Source organism: Saimiri boliviensis, chromosome 11 (assembly GCF_048565385.1).
Source record: "Saimiri boliviensis isolate mSaiBol1 chromosome 11, mSaiBol1.pri, whole genome shotgun sequence".
In the NCBI taxonomy this organism is placed as follows: Eukaryota; Metazoa; Chordata; class Mammalia; order Primates; family Cebidae; genus Saimiri; species Saimiri boliviensis.
Genome location: NC_133459.1, coordinates 52,304,514 through 52,325,670, shown reverse-complemented (window position 1 = coordinate 52,325,670; position 21,157 = coordinate 52,304,514). Strand labels below are relative to the sequence as shown.

General features: G+C 40.8%; 1 protein-coding gene across 1 annotated transcript in view; it reads left to right on the top strand.

Moving 5' to 3' along the window:
• The window catches only part of NDC1 (NDC1 transmembrane nucleoporin), a 69,542-nt gene that overhangs the window by 3,294 nt on the left and 45,091 nt on the right, over nt 1–21,157 (top strand). Inside the window, exons 2-6 of the mRNA XM_039474209.2 lie at nt 427–547; nt 2,332–2,433; nt 5,137–5,311; nt 7,722–7,860; nt 12,392–12,500. Of these exons, the coding sequence (XP_039330143.1) occupies nt 427–547; nt 2,332–2,433; nt 5,137–5,311; nt 7,722–7,860; nt 12,392–12,500 (646 nt within the window). The remainder of the gene's footprint in view (nt 1–426; nt 548–2,331; nt 2,434–5,136; nt 5,312–7,721; nt 7,861–12,391; nt 12,501–21,157) is intronic.

Genomic DNA, 21,157 nt, shown 5'->3' with positions numbered 1-21,157 from the left:
GGCCAGTTCACTGTCCGTCAGACCGTTGGAGGGCCGCCACATACTATGCCCCTCTCACTGACCACCAATGAAAGAGGTGCCCCTTCCTGAAGTTCAGCATAAGGGCCAGATAAATGGCCTCAGGGGGCCGCAGTTTGGGGACGCCTGGCCTAGAGAGACAAGTATTTGTTGCTTTAACACATAGCTGTAAATTAATGCCACCACCCCTCAAAGTATGATACTTGATGTTGCACCTAACTTTGTTGTAATGCAAGCATCAGTTCACTGATATTATAAATTCTGTAGTGATGTCATGTTATTAATAGTAAATGTTTGAGTTACAGACTATGATCTGAGTTAGTGATTAACATCCTGTTTGAAAAGATAGGATTTGCATAACTGACATAATTTGACTTCATGACTGAGGGTTTTTCTTTTTGTTTATAGGTTCTAGGCTGGAGGATAGTTGCAAGTATTGTTTGGTCAGTGCTGCTTCTACCCATCTGCACTACATTATTTATAATTTTTAGCAGCATTGATTTGTTTCATCCTATACAGTGGCTAACTGGTAAGTGATAACTCAGTTTGGGGAGAAAGTTACAAGATCTACTTCTCAACATAAAAATTGCATCATGGGCCGGGCGCAGTGGCTCACGCCTGTAATCCCAGCACTTTGGGAAGCCAAGGCAGGCGGATCATGAGGTCAGGAGTTCAAGACCACTTGGTGGCTCGTGCCTATAATCCCAGCTACTTGGGAGGCTCAGGTAGGAAAATTACTTGAACCGGTGTCTGGGAGGCAGAGGTTGCAGTGAGCGGAGGTTGCAGTGATCTGAGATCATACCACTGCACTTCAGCTTGGGCTACAGAGTGAGACTCCGTCTCCAAAAAAAAAAAATTGCATTATGTTTCAAGCAATTTTAAATTACTGCCTGTGTTATGTTGACACTTCAAAACATTCACTTTGAGATTTTTTTTTTTTTTTTGAGACAGAGTCTTGCTCTGTCACCCTGGCTGGAGTGCAATGGTGCGATCTGGGTTCGCCGCAACTTCCGCCTCCTGGGTTCAAGCAGTTCTGGCTCAGCCTCCCGAGTAGCTGGGACTACAGGCATATGCCACCACACCCAGCTAATTTTTTTGTATCTTTAGTAGAGATGGGGTTTCGCCATGTTGGCCAGGCTGGCCTCGAACCACTGACCTTGTGATCCACCTGCCTTAGCCTCCCAAAGTGCTGGGCTTACAGGCATGAGCCACTGTGCCTGGTCCACTCTGAGATAATTTTAAGATGCTCCCTTCATAACATAAATAACCTTTTTATTATGTAGTAAGATTAATAAGCTTGTCAAAGACTATGTATGATCATAGGAACCAAAAAATCATTAGAAGACCCCATAAATGAAAACTTGGTTTAATTTGTTTTTCCTTTTGGACAGCTTTATTGATATTGTCTTTTTAAAAAAGAGAACCGTTCCTGTCATCGATTTGAAATTGTGGGTAGAAAATATCATATATATTTCTTTTAAAAATATGTCTAAAATTAGGAGCACTTTGTTTCTTTCTTTTTTTTTTTTTTCTTTGAAACAGTCTCGCTCTGTTGCCCAGGCTGAGTGCAGTGGCTCAATCTTGCCTCACTGCAACCTCTGCTTCGCATCTTCAAGCAATTCTCGTGCCTCAGCCTCTTGAGTGGCTGGGATTATAGGCCCATGCCACCACGCTTGGCTGATATTTGTATTTTTAGTAGATACAGGGTTTTGCCATGTTGCCCAGGCTGGTCTTGAGCTCCTGACTTCAAGCAATCTCTCTGCCTCAGCCTCCCAAAGTGCTGAGATTACAGGTGTGAGCCACTTCGCCCGGCCAATTCTAGTATAATTTTAAAGTACCTGGAGCCAAGAACAAACAACTCACACTGTAACTCCCTTTTTTTCCCTTTGTTTTTGAAACAGGGTTTTTCTCTCTGGTCTAGGCTGGAGTGCAGTGGCGTGATTACTTCTCGTTGCAGCCTCAAACTCCCAGGTTCAAGTGATGTTCCCACCTCAGCCTCCCGAGTAGCTGAGACTACAGGTGTGCACCACTACACCTGGCTAATTTTTGTATTTTTGTAGAGATAGGGTTTCGCCGCGTGCCCAGGGTGGTTTTGAGCTCCTGGGCTCAGTGATCCTCCCACACCCAGCCCACACTATAGTTCTTGAGTTGATATCTCACTGAACCTGTCAGCATTGTACAGTTAAATTCTTTAAGAAAAGACAACCTTTAAAATTAGTGATAATTGTGGTTCAAGCTCTTTTTATATTGCAGTGTACTGAACGTGACTGCATGACTGAATAACCTTTACTAATTCATCTACTTGTGTTTTAGATTCTTTCAGTGACCTGTATAGTTCCTCTGTAATCTTTTACCTCCTGCTGCTGTCAGTGGTAATAATAATAATAAGTATTTTCAATGTGGAGTTCTATACAGGTGAGTTTTCAAATGTTAACCTTCTTAGAAATACCCAAATTTATTTAACTAAGGGAAGACTCAGTACATTTTTTTTTTTTTTTTTTTTTTTTTTTTATGAGAGGGAGTTTCGCTCTTGTTACCCAGGCTGGAGTGCAATGGCGCGATCTCGGCTCACCGCAACCTCTGCCTCCTGGGTTCAGGCAATTCTGCCTCAGCCTCCTGAGTAGCTGGGATTACAGGCACGCGCTACCATGCCTAGCTAATTTTTTGTATTTTTGGTAGAGACGGGGTTTTACCATGTTGACCAGGATGGTCTCGATCTCTTGACCTTGTGATCCACCCGCCTCGGCCTCCCAAAGTGCTGGGATTACAGGCTTGAGCCACCGCGCCCGGCCTACTCAGTACATTTTATATGTGAATGTGTTTTGTGTCAAAATTTTAAAAATGTATACAGTCATATGTTTTGAATGTTGTACCTTAAAATTTATTTGGGTGCTAGTTTCTCTTTTTAAAATATATTTAGACTTTAGGACAAATATTACATGATTGTACTTATATGAGGTATCTGGAGTACTCAAATTCATAGAGAAAGAAAGTAGAATTGTGGCTCCCAGGGCTGGGGGAAGGGAATGGAATATTTCTGTTTAATGGGTAGAGTTGTGGAAGATGGAAAAGTTTGGGAGCTGGATGGTGGTAATGGTTGTACAGCAGTGTGAATGTACTTATGCTGTAGAGCTGTGTACTTAAAAATGGTTTGAGTGGTGAATTCTGTTATTTTACCACAAAAAAATACCTTAGACCTTTTAATAGTTCATAGCTAGCATTAAAGCCGTGATTTAGCAGATATAAGACTAATTTCTTTATAGGGAAGACCAGATGATTTCTAAGTTATTTTTCAAATATAATAATCTGTAATTCTGTCATTTAAAAAAGACTATTATGTTTTGCCTTGGAGAATCATCTGCTGGATTCCAGAGCTTTTAATTTTTCTGTTTCTCTTCTTACTCTTTCTGCCTTTTCAGATTCCTTGAGTCTGCCCTTAAAATATAAATTGTGGCAGATTTCACATAAGGAAAAAAAAGATACAATAAGAAGCTTTTCCTTACACTACTTTTTTTACTGTAACATCATTTTCCTTTTTAGCTCTTCAGTACTTCATTGTAAAATATGGTGTAAAATTTCAAATTCTAACTGGATGTTACAATACGTTTCCTTTTCCTTTGCTTTCTTTGTTTTTTTTTGGTCCCTGAGATGGAGTCTAGCTTTGTTGCCTAGGCTGGAGTGCAGTTGTATGATCTTGGCTCATTGCAACCTCCACCTCCCAGGTTGAAGCAATTCTCCTGCCTTAGCCTCCCAAGTAGCTGGGATTACAGGCGCCTGCCACCATGCCTGGCTAACTTTTGTATTTTTAGTAGAGACAGGGTTTCACCATGTTGGTCAGGCTGGTCTCGAACTCCTGACTTCAACTGATTCGCTCACCTCGGCCTCCCAAAGTGCTGGAATTACAGATGTGAACCACTGCACCCGGCTTCCCTTGCTTTCTTAATTCCTCACTATTGGCTAGTAGGCCTTTTTTTGTGCAAGCCCTATTTGAAACTCTTTGACTTACAGCCACACTAACAGAGTCTTCTTTCATACTCCCATGTGCCTGGTTCATCTTTTTTTTTCTTGACACAGAGTTTCACTCTTGTTACCCAGGCTGGAGTGCAATGGCGCGATCTCGGCTCACCGCAACCTCCGCCTCCTGGGTTCAGGCAATTCTCCTGCCTCAGCCTCCTGGGTAGCTGGGATTACAGGCACGCGCCACCATGCCCAGCTGATTTTTTGTATTTTTTTAGTAGAGACGGGGTTTCACCATGTTGACCAGGATGGTCTCGATCTCTTGACCTCGTGATCCACCCGCCTCGGCCTCCCAAAGTGCTGGGATTACAAGCTTGAGACACCGCGCCCGGCCTATATTGACACTTTCAAATGCTGATGGCAGGAGCTCTTTTTAAAAAGTTGGCTGGCGTGGTAGCTCACATCTGTAATCCCAGCACTTTGGGAAGATGAGGCTGGCGGAATACGAGGTCAGCAGATAGAGACCATCCTGGCTAACATGGTGAAACCCCTTCTTTACTAAAAATAGAAAAAATTAAATGGGTGTGGTGGTGCACGCCTGTAGTTCCAGCTACTCAGGAGGCTGAGGCAGGAGAATTCTTGAACCTGGGAGGCAGAGGTTGTAGTGAGCCAAGATCGCACCACGCACTCCAACCTGGGTGACAGAGCAAGACTCCGTCTCAAAAAAATAAAAAATCAAAAATCAGTATTCAGGAGCTGGGTGCAGTCTCTCTCCCACACTGCAAGACCCTTGGAGTAGTCCATATATGAAAAAAAAAAGAAAAATCATTATTCTTTTATGGTGCTTAGGAGAGTACTAGGGTAGGCACTATTTGAACTATTAGGAAATTTTAATGAAAAATGCCTATTATGCTATCCTTAGATTTCACTTCTCTAGATTGTTTGGATTTTTTTGTGTGTCTGTCTGTTTTTATTCATTCTTTCCTCAAAATTTTTTTAAGTTAGGAGTTTTTAACTTTAAATTTTTCTGTATTGTATTTACGTTGACTGGGTTTCTTTCTGCCTTTGGAGCATTTGTGCAAGGATGAGAGGGGGTAGTTTAGATCTTCTAACTGCCTATGCTTCAGATTACGAAGCCACAGTAATGTGTTTCCTTTGCAGTTGTGCCTTCCATTCCCTGCTCCAGACTAGCTCTGATAGGGAAGATCATTCATCCTCAGCAACTCATGCACTCATTTATTCATGCTGCAATGGGAATGGTGATGGCCTGGTGTGCTGCAGTGATAACCCAGGGCCAGTACAGTTTTCTTGTGGTTCCCTGCACTGGTGCTAGCAGGTAATATTAAATATATTTTTCCTAAGGAACCTCATTTAATTACCAAGCCAAAGGTGACCTATATAGGTTAATCCTTTGAGTAGTCTTTGCTTTCCAGACTTCTGCAAAAGGTGCTTTTTTTTTGCATACATGAAGTGTTTTTAATATTTTATGTTTATTGAATTCAGCAATTAAAAAAATACGTGCAAGGTGCCATGTGATTTATGAGAGTGATTCAAACATAGACTGTAAGCTCCTTGAGAGTTGAGAGCAATAGATAAGTTAAGACATGGACACAGAGGGATGTAATAGGGCGAAGAAAGTGAGATGTGCAGACAAAACCTGTGGAAGTGCAGACAGCAGGAAGGATCCACACACGTTCTTGGATGAGGTAGCATTGATCGGAGTTTGAAGGAAGGGTAGTATGGGAAGAATAAAGAAAAGATTTTTTAAAAATTCTAACTACCTTTTATAGAGTGCTTTTATAATTTTGAAACTTGTATAGTTCTTAACACGTGGCATTGATACTAATTGCAAGATGATATTCTGACTTTAAAAATTAAAAATGATTACTGGAAGCCAGGAGTGGTGACATGTGCCTGTAGTCCCAGCTACTTGGCAGGCTGAGGCAGTAGGCTCTCTTGAGCTCAGGAATTGGAGGCTGCAGTGCCCTGTTGTCATGCCTGTGGAGAGCTCCTGCACCCCAGCCTGGGCAATGTAGTGAGACCTTGTTTTTTGTTTTTTTTTTTTGTTTTTTTTTTTTTTTGAGACGGAGTTTCGCTCTTGTTACCCAGGCTGGAGTGCAATGGCGCGATCTCAGCTCACCGCAACCTCTGCCTCCTGGGCTCAGGCAATTCTTCTGCCTCAGCCTCCTGAGTAGCTGGGATTACAGGCACGCGCCACCACGCCCAGCTAGTGTTTTGTATTTTTAGTAGAGTCGGGGTTTCACCATGTTGACCAGGATGGTCTTGATCTCTTGACCTCGTGATCCACCCGCCTCGGCCTCCCAAAGTGCTGGGATTACAGGCTTGAGCCACCGCACCCGGCCTTTTTTTTAAAACAAAGATGATTGGAGTGATCTTAAGTTCTGTATTTTCCACGGACTTTAAAACAGTGTTACATTATTGCTACTGAATACTTGATTTTCTTTTTGCCTCCAGCTATTGTTATATAAAAGGCAGGTTGTTTTTTGCCCCTTAACGTCATAGGCTTTCTTTGGTAAAAACTGTCCTGTTGATAAACATTAAATGATAAAAGACTATGAGTACAGGACTACTGTGAATAAGGAAATCCCAACTGCTTACCATGGATGAGTCTTGAATTCTTTTTGCACTTTTCTCCCTAACGGAGATGGCAGTGTAGTTCCAGGGAGCAGAAGGTAGCAGTAAGCTACAAGTTGTTGAAGGCATTATAGTGCCTATTACAAATACATTTCCTGATGATTTCATAGTCAGAATCTTTAACAAAAACTAATTTTTAAAAAAAATCATTTTGTAATTCCAGTTTCAGAAAACAGTTAACCTAGAGTCTTACCTCTCACAGAGTTAGATGGTGGTACAGGCCTACAACCTGTGTATATTTCTCAAAAATTGAGTTCTACTGAATTATGATGTTGGCTCTGTATACAACCAGATATCTGATAGATCATAGAGGTTCTCAAGAAACTCTCAAAGGAGTTTGAGAGCTTGATGTTTACCAGATAGATCTTATGCTTGTAAGTAAAGCTATTGTAAAATGATGATAGGGTAGTGGCTTATAGCAGTGTCCAGCAGGGGGCTCCTCTTAGATTTAACTAACTATTCAGAATTTACAACCATAGCTTTTTAGCAGGGAAGCATCAGGAGTTCCTCTTTAGCAGGAGTCCTTCAAGCAGTTCAAACAGATAATGGGGCCTATAGCCACCTGGGAGCTTTAGTTTTGTCTGTGGATACAACTCAGGTACAAGGAAAAAAAAAATCAACATCAGACATATATGGGACTCTGTGCTTTAAAGGCCTTATGCCCCGCAAAATCCAGGAGTATCTCTTGTAGCAATTTTATGGGCACACATCCAGGATCCCCATGAGGAAATACTCAGTTTTAAAGAGATAACACACCCCCAATGTTACGGCATCTCTGTCAGGTATATATAACTTATTTATAGTTCCTTTCAGTTTGGATACAGTTTACCGACTTGTAAGCAACACTGCTTATTATTATAGTAGATATTCTTAATTATGTCAGAGTTCCAGGGGAACAGAGGTAGAGTTAATTAAAGATCAGAGTCTCATGATTCAGGAAAATAGGTTTTGTTAATCTTGTTCACACTTATTGAAAATGAGCCATCTTGTTAGAATTTGGGTCAGTTCTTAAGTCATTAAAGTAATTAAGCTTTGCCTTCAGTAAATCTTGAGCCTAAAACAGTGATATATGTCCCTGACTTTCCCTTCAGCTTTGGTAGCCCTGCTGTGCAAACCTGCTTAAATGAATATCATCTTTTTTTTCTACTGGCTGGAGCATTTATGGGCTATAGCTATAGCCTCCTGTATTTTGTTAACAACATGAACTATCTTCCATTTCCCATCATACAGGTAAGATCATTTGAGCATTACTTTATGTCACAATTTTGCTGACGTAAAATTGCCCTGGTGCATACGTATGTAACTGGATTTATCTGATTCTTTCAAGATTTGGTAACCAAAACTTAGCATTGAAATCCTCAAAATGCCATTTAGGGAGAAGAGGTTTGTCTTCATGAGACTTCAGCGTATTTTTGAGAGTTGTAGCTACCCTTTCCTGTTGCCCCTCTCAGAATACCTCTTTGCTACACTGTTTCCCTCCCTGCTAGGTAGTGGCACTTGCTGTGACCCAGCAGGGTTTGGGGAGGTTGGTGATGACATTCGTGCAAAGTACTCTGTGTAGCTTCTTTATTTTTTGAGACCGAGTCTCGCCTCTTTGCCCAGGCTGGAGTGCAATAGTGCAGTCTCGGCTCACGGCAACCTCCACCTCCCAGTTTCAAGCGATTCTGCCTCAGCCTCCTAAGTAGCTGGGATTATAGGCACATGCCACCACGCCTGGTTAATTTTTGTATTTTTAGTAGAGATGGGGTTTCACCATGTTGGCCAGGCTGGTCTTGAACTCCTGACCTCAAGTAATCCACCCACCTCAGGCTCCCAAAGTGCTGGGATTACTGGCATGAGCCACCATACCCAGCTGCTGCTGTTTGTTAAGACAGAGTCTCATTTTGTCTCCCAGGCTGGAGTGCAGCGGTATGATCACAGTTCACTACAGCTTCGATCTCCTGGCTCAAGCAATCCTTCCACCTAGGTCCCCCCAAGTATCTGGGACTACAGGTGTGCACCATTGTGCCTAGCTAATTTTTGTACTTTTTGTTGAGATGGGGTTTTTCCATGTGTTGCCCAGGCTGGTCTCGAGCTCCTGGACTCAAATTATTTGCCCACCTTGGCCTCTCAAAGTGCTGGGATTACAGATGTGTGCCACTGTGGCTGGCCTGTCAGCTTCTTTTTGAACTTAAGAACCTTGTGAGCTTGGGGGTGTGAAAATAATTTTAGAATATATCAATTACTGTCTCATATCATTTTCAGAACAAGGCAAAGTATGTATAAATAAAACAGTTTCAGCTGGTTTGAGTGGTAGAGTATAAACTACCTTTCAGTTAGGTCTTAAAAATCTAAACTGGTAAGAGTCATTCCTGAAACTTAGAACCACTCCTCTGGCAGGAGAGAGAAAGATGGTTGAGGTGTCTCACAGATGAATCAGGGCTCCTCTCCGCCTGTTTCTGCCACTCTTCATTCGCATAATCCTGTTACTTGCTTCATTCATGCTCTGGCAGGCTGAGGACTGGGCATTGGAACAAAAATGTTAGAACTAGCTCCCTCCAACTGGGGCTCTGGTGGGAAGTGAGGGATATGTAAACAAATGGTATGTTATTCTGAGAGTGTAGTATGAGAATGTGACGGATTAACTAAAACTTTTGGCTGGGCACAGTGGCTTATGCCCATAATCTAAGCATTTTGGGAGGCTGAGGTGGGAGGATCTCTTAAGCCCAGGACTTTGAGACCAGTCTGGGCAACATAGCCAGACCCTGTCTTTCCCTCTCTTTTTAAATTTTTCTTTTTTTTTTTTTGAGAAAGGGTCTGCTCTGTCACTCATGCTGGAGTGCAGTGGCACAATCAGGGCTCACTGCAGCTTTGACCTCCTGGCTCAAGCAGTCCTCCTGTCTCAGCCCTCCTGAGCTGGGACTACAGGCATGCACCATTACGCCTGGCTACTTTTTGTAATTTTTGTAGAGATTGGGTCTCACTATGTTGCCCAACATGGTCTGGGACTCCTGGGCTCAAACAATATACCTGCCTTGGCCTCCCAAAGTGTTGGGATTACAGGTATGAACCACTGTGCCTGGCTGAGACCTTATCTCTTTAAAAAAAAAAAAAAGTTTTCACATACCTGTTGCATCCATGAGAACAAGGTAATGAAAATACACACACAGCAGGGAGATAGCGTTCACTAAAAAGGATCTGGCCCTTACCTCCCTGCAATCTGTGAGTGTATGAGAAAAAAAGTCCTATTTAGAAATTCTTCATGTCTTGTGAAGATGAATTAAAAGCAGGATGTCAGCTTGGCTACCTCAAAATTTCACAAGGAGAAAACCTCCAAAATCTTATATAGAAATATTCCATAATAAATCATCTTTGATCCTAACATAATTAAGAATATTAATAATAAAAGAAAGTGTTAGAGAAAAATGAGATACCCCAAAATACCTAACTGGACCTCCATGGTGCCCAGTTGTAAGTGACCATCTATTTAACACTATAGATGTCCAGTAGAGTGAACATAGAAGTCCCATAGTTGACAATACTGATAAATTATTGTTTCTACCATGTAATGTCAAAATTTGTAAAATTTTAGTACTAATTTTTTGTAATTTCTTTTGGTAAAATGTTACATTTATTCTTAATCCCAAAAGCTTATGATGTCAGTATTCAGCTTTGGCTTCAGCTTTGGCAGAATATCGATTTTTAACAATTGATAATTCAGTATTTGGTCAAAAAATATATCTGGGACATGTCTTATAACCATGAGTGTATAGTGGTATTGGTCTGCCCAGTTAGGTGGTCTCCGGCCTGGGGATGGTGGGTGCAGGTGTTTTGCTGAGTGGTGCGGTGGAAGGGCAGTGGAATGAGGAAGCTGAAGATTTGGCAAGACTAGTGGAAATGATGGCTCTTGATGCCCAGGACCATAGTTTCCTGTCCATATTATAACCAGTGAATCAGTGCAAAATGTATTTAAAATCCTTAAGGTGCTTGGCTGGGCGCGGTGGCTCAACCCTGTAATCCCAGCACTTTGGGAGGCCGAGGCGGGCGGATCACGAGGTCAAGAGATCGAGACCATCCTGGTCAACATGGTGAAACGCCATCTCTACTAAAAATACAAAAAATAAGCTGGGCATGGTGGTGCGTGCCTGTGATCCCAGCTACTTGGGAGGCTGAGGCAGGAGAATTGCCTGAACCCAGGAGGCGGAGGTTGCGGTGAGCCGAGATCGCACCATTGCACTCCAGCCTGGGTAACAAGAGCAAAACTCCTTCTCAAAAAAAAAAAAAAGAATATACGCTAAACTGGTAATAGTTTTACCATTTAAACTGTTACCAGTTTAATGTATATTCTTCCAGACCCTTTACTGTACATTTACATATACTGTACTTATAACATTATACGTTTTGTGGAGTGGGGTTTATATAAGTGGTTTTTATTTGATATGTATTATTCAGTAACTACTTTTTAAAATGTAATCTATGAAAAATTAAGCCTTTTTTTTTTTTTTGAGATGCAGTTTTGCTCTTGTTTCCCAGGCTGGAGTGCAGTGGCGTGATCTCAGCTCACTGCAACCAACCTTCCTTCCTTTCTTTCTTTCTTTCGTTTCTTTTCTCTCATCAGCTGTCGTTAGTGTATTTTATGTGTGGCCCAAGACAATTTTTCTTCTTTCAGTGTGATCCAAGGAAGCCAAAAGATTAGACACCCATGTCTTAGATCATTAGAATTTGCAGGTTCCCACTAAGGAACTATTTAGCTGTTTGAGCTTTCTTTTCTTCCACGTAATTAGAGAGGAGACATGACTTACTGAGGGTTGTGGAGAAAGAAGGAGCACTAGAACTCACATTTCTTGATTTCTAGGATGGTATCTTCTTTACTGCCTCCCATTTTTCTGCAAACAGCATTTTAAGAATTTAGTGCAAAGGCAGTGTGTATTATCTTTGAGATTAGAGGCTCTGAAGCCAGCCTGCCTGGATTGATAGCTCAGATTTTCCTTCTGCTGGCTGATAACATTGTTTAAATTATTTAATCTCTCTGTGCCTTGTTTTCTTCATCTCTAAGATGAGGGCAATAGTAGAAACTCCCTCATAGGGTTCTTATGAGTTTTAAGTAAATTAAAACTTGTAATGTGCTTAGGACAGTACCTGGTACATGGTAAGCAACGAAAAAATGTTAGCTGCTGCTGTTATGTGTTTCTTGTACTTTCTTCATTTCCGTAGTGCTTAGTACCAAGTATGGATTGATACCATTAATTTTCTTATTTCTGGCTTTATATCAGTGAGATGTTGTATAATACAAATACTAAATTTTTTTCTTTTTGAGACGGAGTTTCACTGTTGTTACCCAGGCTGGAGTGCAATGGCACGATCTCGGCTCACCGCAACCTCCGCCTCCTGGGTTCAGGCAATTCTCCTGCCTCAGCCTCCTGAGAAGCTGAATTACAGGCACGCGCCACCATGCCCAACTAATTTTTTGTATTTTTAGTAGAGACGGGGTTTCATTATGTTGACCAGGATGGTCTCGATCTCTTGACCTCGTGATCCACCCGCCTCGGCCTCCCAAAGTGCTGGGATTACAGGCATGAGCCACCGCGCCCGGCCCTAAATTTTTTAACATCAGAAATAGTTGATGTTTTTGCTTCCGCAATACCCTTTGTCTTTTTGTACAATAACTATGTTTTCTATGTAGACTGTTAGAGTTAAGTACTTGCTTTAAGATGATGTGGAGTGTGTCATTTGATTTGGATGTGTCATTTGATTCTGTTTTTTTTTTTTTTTTTTCCCACAGCAATACAAGTTTTTGCGTTTTAGGAGATCTCTGCTCTTACTAGTTAAACACAGTTGTGTGGAATCACTGTTCCTGGTTAGAAATTTCTGCATTTTATATTATTTTCTTGGTAAGAATATCTGGTTTTTTGATACAAGTATTATCTCATAGCCCAGAAAATGTCAGTTACAAACTCCTTCTTGTGTTTTTGTATTTTCTACAGTTGCATGAATGTGATTAGCACAAATAATTCATTGTTTAAATTATTAAAGATAATGTATTTAGATAAGGGAAAATACTGTTAAAGAAAATGTGATATATACTTGAAATATTATTTAGAAAGAAGGAAATCTTGTTATGTACTACAACATGAATAAACCTTGAGAACATTATGCTAAGAGAAATAAGCCAGTCACAAAAAGACAAATACTGTATGATTCATCTTATATGAGGTATCTAAAATAATCAAATTCTTAGAAAGCAGAATGGTGGTTGTCGGGCTGGAGAGTTGGGAAGGGGCGGAGTTGTTCAATGGGTATAGAGTTTCAGTTTTGCAAAATGAAGAAGTTCTAGAGATCTATTGCACAAAAATGTCATATACTGTAGTTAACACTGCTGTACTGAACACTTAAAGATGACTAAGGTGGTAAAAATTTTTTTTTTTTTGAGATTGAGTCTCGCTCTGTCATCCAGTCTGGAGTGTAATGGCGTGATCTCAGCTCACTGCAGCCTCTGCCTCCTGGGTTCAAGCGATTATCCTGCCTTAGCCTCCCAAGTAGCTGGGTCTACTACCAGGTGTGTGCCACCACACCCTGCTAATTTTTGTTTTTTAAGTAGAGACAAGGTTTCACCATGTTGGCCAGGCTGGTCTTGAACTCCTGACCTCAGGTGATTCACCTGCCTAGGCCTCCCAAAAATGCTAGGATTATAGGCTTGAGCCACCGTGCCTGGCCTAAGATGGTAAATTTTATGTTACAGGTTTTTTTTTTTTTTTAAAACCACAATTTAAAAAAATGCATTATTTTTTAAAAAAGAAAAAATATTGTGAATCATTTGGTTATTACTCTTTCTAGAAATGCCATACTCACTTTTCTAAATTGTAACTTGATGCTAGTACTACTATAAGTATTTTGTTGATGGGGCAACTTGTGGAATTTATTAACATGAATATTAAGCACAAAAATGCAGTTGTTTATTTAGTATGAATAGTGCAAGCTGAAAACAGTAATCTTGTTAGCAATGCATAATAATTTAAACAAAATCTTCCCTTCTAAAATACTATTTCAGATTATAACTTTTTCTGATGTTGTATTTTCTATGGATATCTATTATAAAATTCTTCTTACTGTGTATAGGCCATCCTATTTATTTTTTTCACTTGTAGTTTTATGTAGTCCCTTTCTGCATAGCTCTTAACAATTGTCATTCTAATGTTAATACTTCATTGTAATCCCCTCCCCCGCCCCATCTTTCTTTCCATAAGTTATTTGGGTACAGGTGGTATTTTGTTACATGAGTAAATTCTTCAGTGGAAATTTGTGAGATTTGGGTGCACCCATCACCTGAGCAGTATACACTGTACTTTATTTGTAGTCTTTATCCCTCACCCCCCCTCCCACTTTTCCCCCCAAGTCCTCAAAGTCTATCGTGTCATTCTTTTTTGCATCCTCATAGTTTAGCTCCCTCATATCAGTGAGGACATACAATGTTTGGTTTTCCATTCCTGAGTTACTTCACTTAGAATGATAGTCTCCAGTCTCATCCAGGTCACTGCAAATGTTACTAATTCATTCCTTTTTATGGTTTCATGGTATGCTATTACATATATATATATTCTATATATGATATTCTATCATATGTATGTGTGTGTATATATATATATATTTTGTATATATATATATATTTCATATATATATCACGGTTTCTTTATCCACTTGTTGATTAATAGGCATTTGGGTTGGTTCCACGATTTTGGCTATTGTGAATTGTGCTGCTATAAACACGTGTGCAAGTATCTTTTTTGAATAATGACTTCTTTTCCTCTGAGTAGATACCCAGTAGTGGGACTGCTGGATCAAATGGTCGTTCTACTTTTAGTTCTTTAAGGAATCTCCACACTGTTTTCCATAGTGGCTGAACTACATTCCTACCAGCAGTGTAGAAGTATTCCTTGTTCACTGCATCCACACCAACATCTGCTTTTTCATTTTTTTGATTATGGCCATTCTTGCAGGAGTAAGGTGGTATTACCTTGTGGTTTTGATTTGCATTTCCCTGACCATTAGTGATGTCGAGCATTTTTTCATATGTTTGTTGGCCATTTGTATATCTTCTTTTGAGAATTGTATATTCATGTCCTTAGCCCACTTTTTGATGGGATTGTTTTTTTCTTACTGATTTGTTTGAGTTTGTTGTAGACTCTGGATATTAGTCCTTTGTCACATGTATAGGTAGTGAAGATTTTCTCCCACTCTGTAGGTTTCTGCTTACTCTGCTGACTCTTCCTTTTGCCATGCAAAAGCTCTTTAGTTTAATTAGGTCTCAGCTATTTATTTTTGTTTTTATTGCATTTGCTTTTGGGCTTTTGGTCATGAAATCTTGCCTAAGCCAATGTCTAGAAGGGTTTTTCTGATGTTACCTTCTAGAATTTTTATAGTTTCAGGTCTTAGGTTTAACTCCTTAATCCATCTTGAGTTGATTTTTGTATATAAGGTGAGAGATGATGATCCAGTTTCATTCTCCTACATGTGGCTAGCCAATTATCCCAGCACCATTTGTTGAAAAGGGTGTTCTTTCCCCATTTTATGTTTTTGTTTGCTTTGTTGAAGATCAGTTGTTTATAAGTATTTGGCTTTATTTTTGGGTTCTCTGTTCTGTTCCATTGGTCTATGTGCCTATTTTCTTTTTTTTTTTTGAGACAGAGTTTTGCTCTCGTTACCCAGGCTGGAGTGTAATGGCACGATCTCGGCTCACCGCAACCTCCGCCTCCTGGGTTCAGGCAATTCTCCTGCCTCAGCCTCCTGAGTAGTTGGGATGACAGGCACGCGCCACCATGCCCAGCTAATTTTTTGTATTTTTAGTAGAGACGGGGTTTCGCCATGTTGACCAGGATGGTCTCGATTTCTTGACCTCGTGATCCACCCGCCTCGCCCTCCCAAAGTGCTGGGATTACAGGCTTGAGCCACCGCGCCTGGCCCTATGTGCCTATTTTCATACCACCACCACTCTGTTTTAGTAAGTATGGCCTTATAGTATAGTTTGAAATCAGATGTGATGCCAAATAATGTGATGCCTACAGATTCATTCTTTTTGCTTAGTCTTGCTTTGGCTATGTGGGTTCATTTTTGGTTCCATATGAATTTTAGAATTGTTTTTTCTAATTCTGTGAAGAATAATGGTGGTATTCTGATGGGGATTGTGTTGAATTTGTAGATTGCTTTTGGCACTGTGGTCATTTTCACAGTAGTGATTCTAACCCATCCATGAGCATGGGATGTGTTTCCATTGGTTTGTGTACTCTCTGATTTCTTTCAGCAGTGTTTTGTAGTTTTCCTTTTAGAGGTCTTTCAACTCCTTGGTTAGGTATATTCCTAAGTTTTTTTTTTTTGCTGCTATTGTAAAAGGGGTTGAGTTTTTTATTTGATTCTCTTCCTGGTTGCTGTTGGCTTATAGGAGAGCTACCGATTTGTGTACATTAATCTTGTATCTGGAAACTTTGCTGAATTTTATCAGTTCTAAGAACTTCGTGGAGGAGTCCTTAGGGTTTTTAAAGTAAACCATCATATCATCAGCGAACAGTGACGGTTTGGCTTCCTCTTTACCAATTGGGATGCCCTTAAATTCTTTCTCTTGTCTGATTGCTCTGGCTAGGACTTCCAATACTATATTAAAAAGGGGTGGTGAGAGTGAGCATCCTTGTCTGTTCCAGTTCTCAGAGGGAATGCTTTCAGCTCTTTCCCATTCAGTATTGTGTTGGCTGTGGGTTTGTCATAGCTTTTATTACATTAAGGTATGGCCCTTGTATGCCAATGTTGCTGAGAATTTTAATCATGAAGGAATCCTGGATTTTGTTGAATGTTTTTTCTGCATCTGTTGAGATGATCATGTGATTTTTGTTTTTAATTCTGTTTATATGGTGTATCACATTTATTGACTTATGTATGTTAAACCATCCCTGCATCTCTGGTATGAAACCCATTTGATCATGGTGGATTATCTTTTTGATATGTTGTTGGATTCAGTTAGCTAGTATTTTGTTAAGGATTTTGGCATCAGTGTTCATCAAGGATATCAGTCTGTGTGTGTGTGTGTGTGTGTGTGTGTGTGGTTTTTTTTTTTTTTTTTTTGAGAAGTAGTCTTGCTCTGTCATCAGGCTGGAGTGCGATGGCACGATCTTGATTCACTGCGGCCTCTGCCTTCTGGGTTAAGACGATTCTCCTGCCTCAGCCTCCCCAGTAACTGGGACTATAGGCGCGAGTCACCATGCCCAGCTAATTTTTTGTATTTTTAGTAGAGATTGGGTTTCACCGTGTTAGCCAGGATGGTCTCGATCTCTTGACCTTGTGATCCGCCCGCCTCATCCTTCCAAAGTGCTGGGATTACAGGCATGAGCCACTGCACCCGGCCTCAGTCTGTAGTTTTCTTTTTTGGTTATGTACTTTCCTGGTTTTGGTATTAGGGTGATGCTGGCTTCATAAACTGAATTAGGGAGGGCTCCTTCTTTCTCTATCTTGTGGACTAGGGTCAAAAGGATTGGTATCAATTCTTCTTTCAGTGTTTGGTAGAATTCTGCTGTGAATCCATCTGGTCCTGGACATTTTTTTTTGTTGGTAATTTTTAAATTACCATTTCAGTCTCGCTGCTTGTTACCGGTCTGTTCAGGGTATCTGCCTCTTCCTGATTTAAACAAGGAAGGCTGTATTTTTCCACGTATTTATCCGTCTCTTCTAGGTTTTCTAGTTTATGTGCGTAAAGATGTTCATAGTAGCTGTGAATGATCTTTTATTTTTCAGTGGTGTCAGTTATTCTAACTCATGTTTTGCTTCTTAGGTTATTTGGATTTTCCCTCCTTTTCTTGATTATCTTGCTAATGGTCTATCAATTTTATTTATCTTTTCAAAGAACCAGCTTTTTGTTTTCTTTATCTTTTGTATTTTTTGTTTGTTTGTTTCAAACTTACTTAGTTCTGCTCTGATCTGTTATTTCCTTTCTCCTACTGGGCTTAGGTTGGGTTTGTTCTTGTTTCTCTAGTTTCTTGAGATGTGACCTTTGAATGTCAGTTTGTGCCCTTTCAATCTTTTTGATGTAGGTAGGTGCTTAGGGCCATGAACTTTCCTCTTAGCACCACCTTTCCTGTGTCCCAGAGGTTTTGATAGGTTGTGTCGCTATTGTCATTCATTTTGAAGAATTTTTAAAATTTCCATCTTGACTTTATTTTTGATCCAGTGCTTATTCAGGAGCAAGTTCTTTAATTTCCATGTATTTACATGGCTCTGAACGTTCCTTTTGGAGTTATTTCCAGTTTTATTTCACTGTGGTCTGAGAGAGTGCTTGATATAATTTCAGTTTTCTTAATTTATTGAGGCTCATTTTATGGCCCATCATGTGCTCTATCTTGGAGAAGGTTCCATGTGCTGTTGAATAGAATGTGTATTCTGCGATTGTTGGATGAAATGTTCTCTATGTATCTGTTAAGTCCATTTGTTCCAAGGTGTAGTTTAAATCCATTGTTTCTTTGTTGACTTTCGTCTTGTTAACCTGTCTAGTGCTGTCAGTGGAGTACTGAAGTCCTCCAGTATTAATTGTGTTGCTGTCTATCTCATTTCTTAGGTCTATTAGTAATTGTTTCATAAATTTGGGAGTTCCAGTGTTAGGTGCATATATGCTTAGGATTGTGATATTTTCCTGTTGGACAAGACCTTTTAACATTATATAATGTCCCTCTTTGTCTCTTTTAACTGCTGTTGCTTTAGAATTTGTTTTGTCAGATATGAGAATAGCTACCCCTGCTCGCTTTTAGTGTCTATTTGCATGAAATGCCTTTTTCCACCCCTTTACTTGAAGTTTGTGTGGGTCCTTATGTGTTACATGAGTCTCCTGAAGGCAGCAGATAGTTGGTGAATTCTCATACATTCCATGGTTCTGTATCTTTTAAGTGGAGCATTTAGGCTATTTACACTCAATATTAGTATTGAAATACTGTACTAGGTACCGTTGCATTCATTATGGCCTTTTGTTGCATGTGTGCTTTGTGGTTTTTCTTTTTTGCTTTTTGTTTTTGCTTTTTGACATATATTTTTATTTTATAGGTCCTGTTTGATTTACGCTTCAAAGAGGTTCTGTTTCAATCTGTTTCCAGGATTTGTTTCAAGATTTTGAGCTCCTCTTAGCAGTTCTTGTAATGGTGGCATGGTAATGGCAGATTCTCTCAGCATTTATTTGTCTAAAAAAGACTATCTTTCCTTCATATATGATGCTTAGTTTCACTGGATACAAAATTCTTGGTTTATAATTGTTTTGTTTGAGGAGGCTGAAGATAGGGGCCCAGTCCTTTCTAGTTTGGAGGATTTCTGCTGCGAAATCTGCTCTTAATCTGATAGGTTTTCCTTTATAGATTACCTGGTGCTTCTGTCTCACGGGTCTTAAGATTATTTCCTTCATCTTAACTTTGAATAAGCTGATGACAATGTGCCTAGATGAAGATCTTTTTGTGATAAATTTTGCAGGTGTTCTTTGTACTTCTTGTATTTGGATGTCTAGGTTTAGCAAGGCCAGGGGAGTTTTCCTTGATTATTCCCGCAATTATGTTTTCCAAGCTTTTAGAATTCTCTTCTTCCTCAGGAATACCGGTTATTCTTGTTTGGTTATTTAGCCTATTCTCAAAGTTCTTGGAGACCTTCTTAATATTTTCCTATTCTTTTTTGTCTTTGTTAGATTGGGTTAATTCGAAGACCTTGTCTTCGAGCTCTGAATTTCTTTCTACTTGTTCGGTTCTATTGCTGAGACTTTCCAGAGCATTTTGCATTTCTAAAAGTGTGTCCAAAGTTTCCTGAATTCTTGATGGTTTTTTCTTCAAGCTGTCTATTTCTGTGAATAGTTCTCCCTTCACTTCTTGTATCATTGTTTGGATTTCCTTGCATTGGGCTTGGCCTTCCTCTGGTCCCTCCCTGATTAGCTTAGTAACTTTCTTCTGAATTCTTTTTCAGGTTAAGTCAAGGATTTCTTCTTGGTTTGGATTCATTGCTGGTGAACTAGTGTGATTTTTTTGGCGGCGGGTGTTGAAGAACCTTGTTTAGTCATATTACCAGGGTTGGTATTCTGGTTCCTTGTCATTTGGGTAGGCTCTGTCAGAGGGAGGGTCTAGGGCTAAAGGCTGCTGTTCATATTCTTTTGTCCCACGACGTGTTCCTTAGATGCAGTACTCTCCCCTTTTTCCTTTGGATGTGGCTTCCTGTGAGCTGAACGGCAGTGATTGTTGTCTCTTTTCTGGATCTAGCCACCCAGTGAGTCTAGCCGGCTCTGGGCTGATGCTGGAGGTTGTCTGCACAGAGTCCTGAGATGTGAACCATCTCTAGGTCTTTCAGCCATGGATACCAGTGCCTGTTCCGGTGGAGGTGGTGGTGGTGCTGGGGTGCAGTGGATTCCGTGAGGGTTCTTAGCTTTGGTGGTTTAATGCTCTTATTTTGTGCTGGTTGGACTCTTGTCTGGAGGTTGTACTTTCCAGAAAAACATCAGCTGTAGTAGTGCGGAGAGGGACCAGCAGTGGGTAGGGCCCTAGAACTCCCAAGATTATACGTTCTTTGTCTTCTGCTACCAGGCGGGTAGGGAAGGACCATCAGGTGAGGGCAGGGCTAGGTGAGTCTGAGCTCAGACTCTGCTTGGGCAGGTTTTGCTGCAGCTGCTGTGAGGGATAGGGGTTAGATTCCCAGGTTATTGGAGTTGTGTACCTAGGACAATTATGGCTGCCTCTGCTGAGTCATGCAGGTTGTCAGGGAAGTGGGGGAAAGCCAGCAGTCACAGGCCTCACTCAGCTCCCATACAAACCAAAGGACCAGTCTTCACGTCCACTGTGTGCCCTGCCACAGCCCCGAGTCTGTTTCCAGGTAGAGGGCAAGACGGGCTTGAAAACTTACCCTGGGCTACCCGCCTCCCAGCTGGTAAAGAAAAGGGTTTGGTTCTTCCCCTGCCTGTGGAGTCTGCACATTAGATTTGTGCCCTCCCCTGAGTTCTGGCTGGGAGGCTTCTTACTGGGTTCAAATTGTTACAAAGTTCAGCTAGAGATTTCCTTCTCCCTGTGGAGTTCTACCCTCTGCTCCTCTGGTCACCCTCCCGATGGATCCCTGTGGTGCCAGACGGGAATGGCCTGCTAGGGAACGCAGCAAGCTCCCAGTATCTTTCTGCTGCTTCCTTTACCCCTCTGTGTTGCTTGATTCTCTATATATTGGTTGGTTCAGCTCCAGATAAGGTCAGAAACTTTTCCTGCAAACAGACCTTCAGCTTCTCCAGTGGGGGTGTGTGCTCTGGAGAAGAGAGTCTCCCTTTCCCACTTCTGCAGTTGGCGCACTCAGTACTTGGGGTGTCTCCTGGGTCTTCAGGAGCAGTCTGCTTCCTTCAGAGGGTCTGTGGGTCCTCTCAAGATTGCTGGTTTATTCTTGCAGTTGATCTGGAGCTTAAAAATCACAACATGAGCTTCTGCAAGCTGCTCTTTCCGGAGCTGCAATCTAGTCCTGCCTCTCATCTGCCATGATGATTGGTAGCCTTTTTGTTCCACTTTGATTTTTCTTTTTT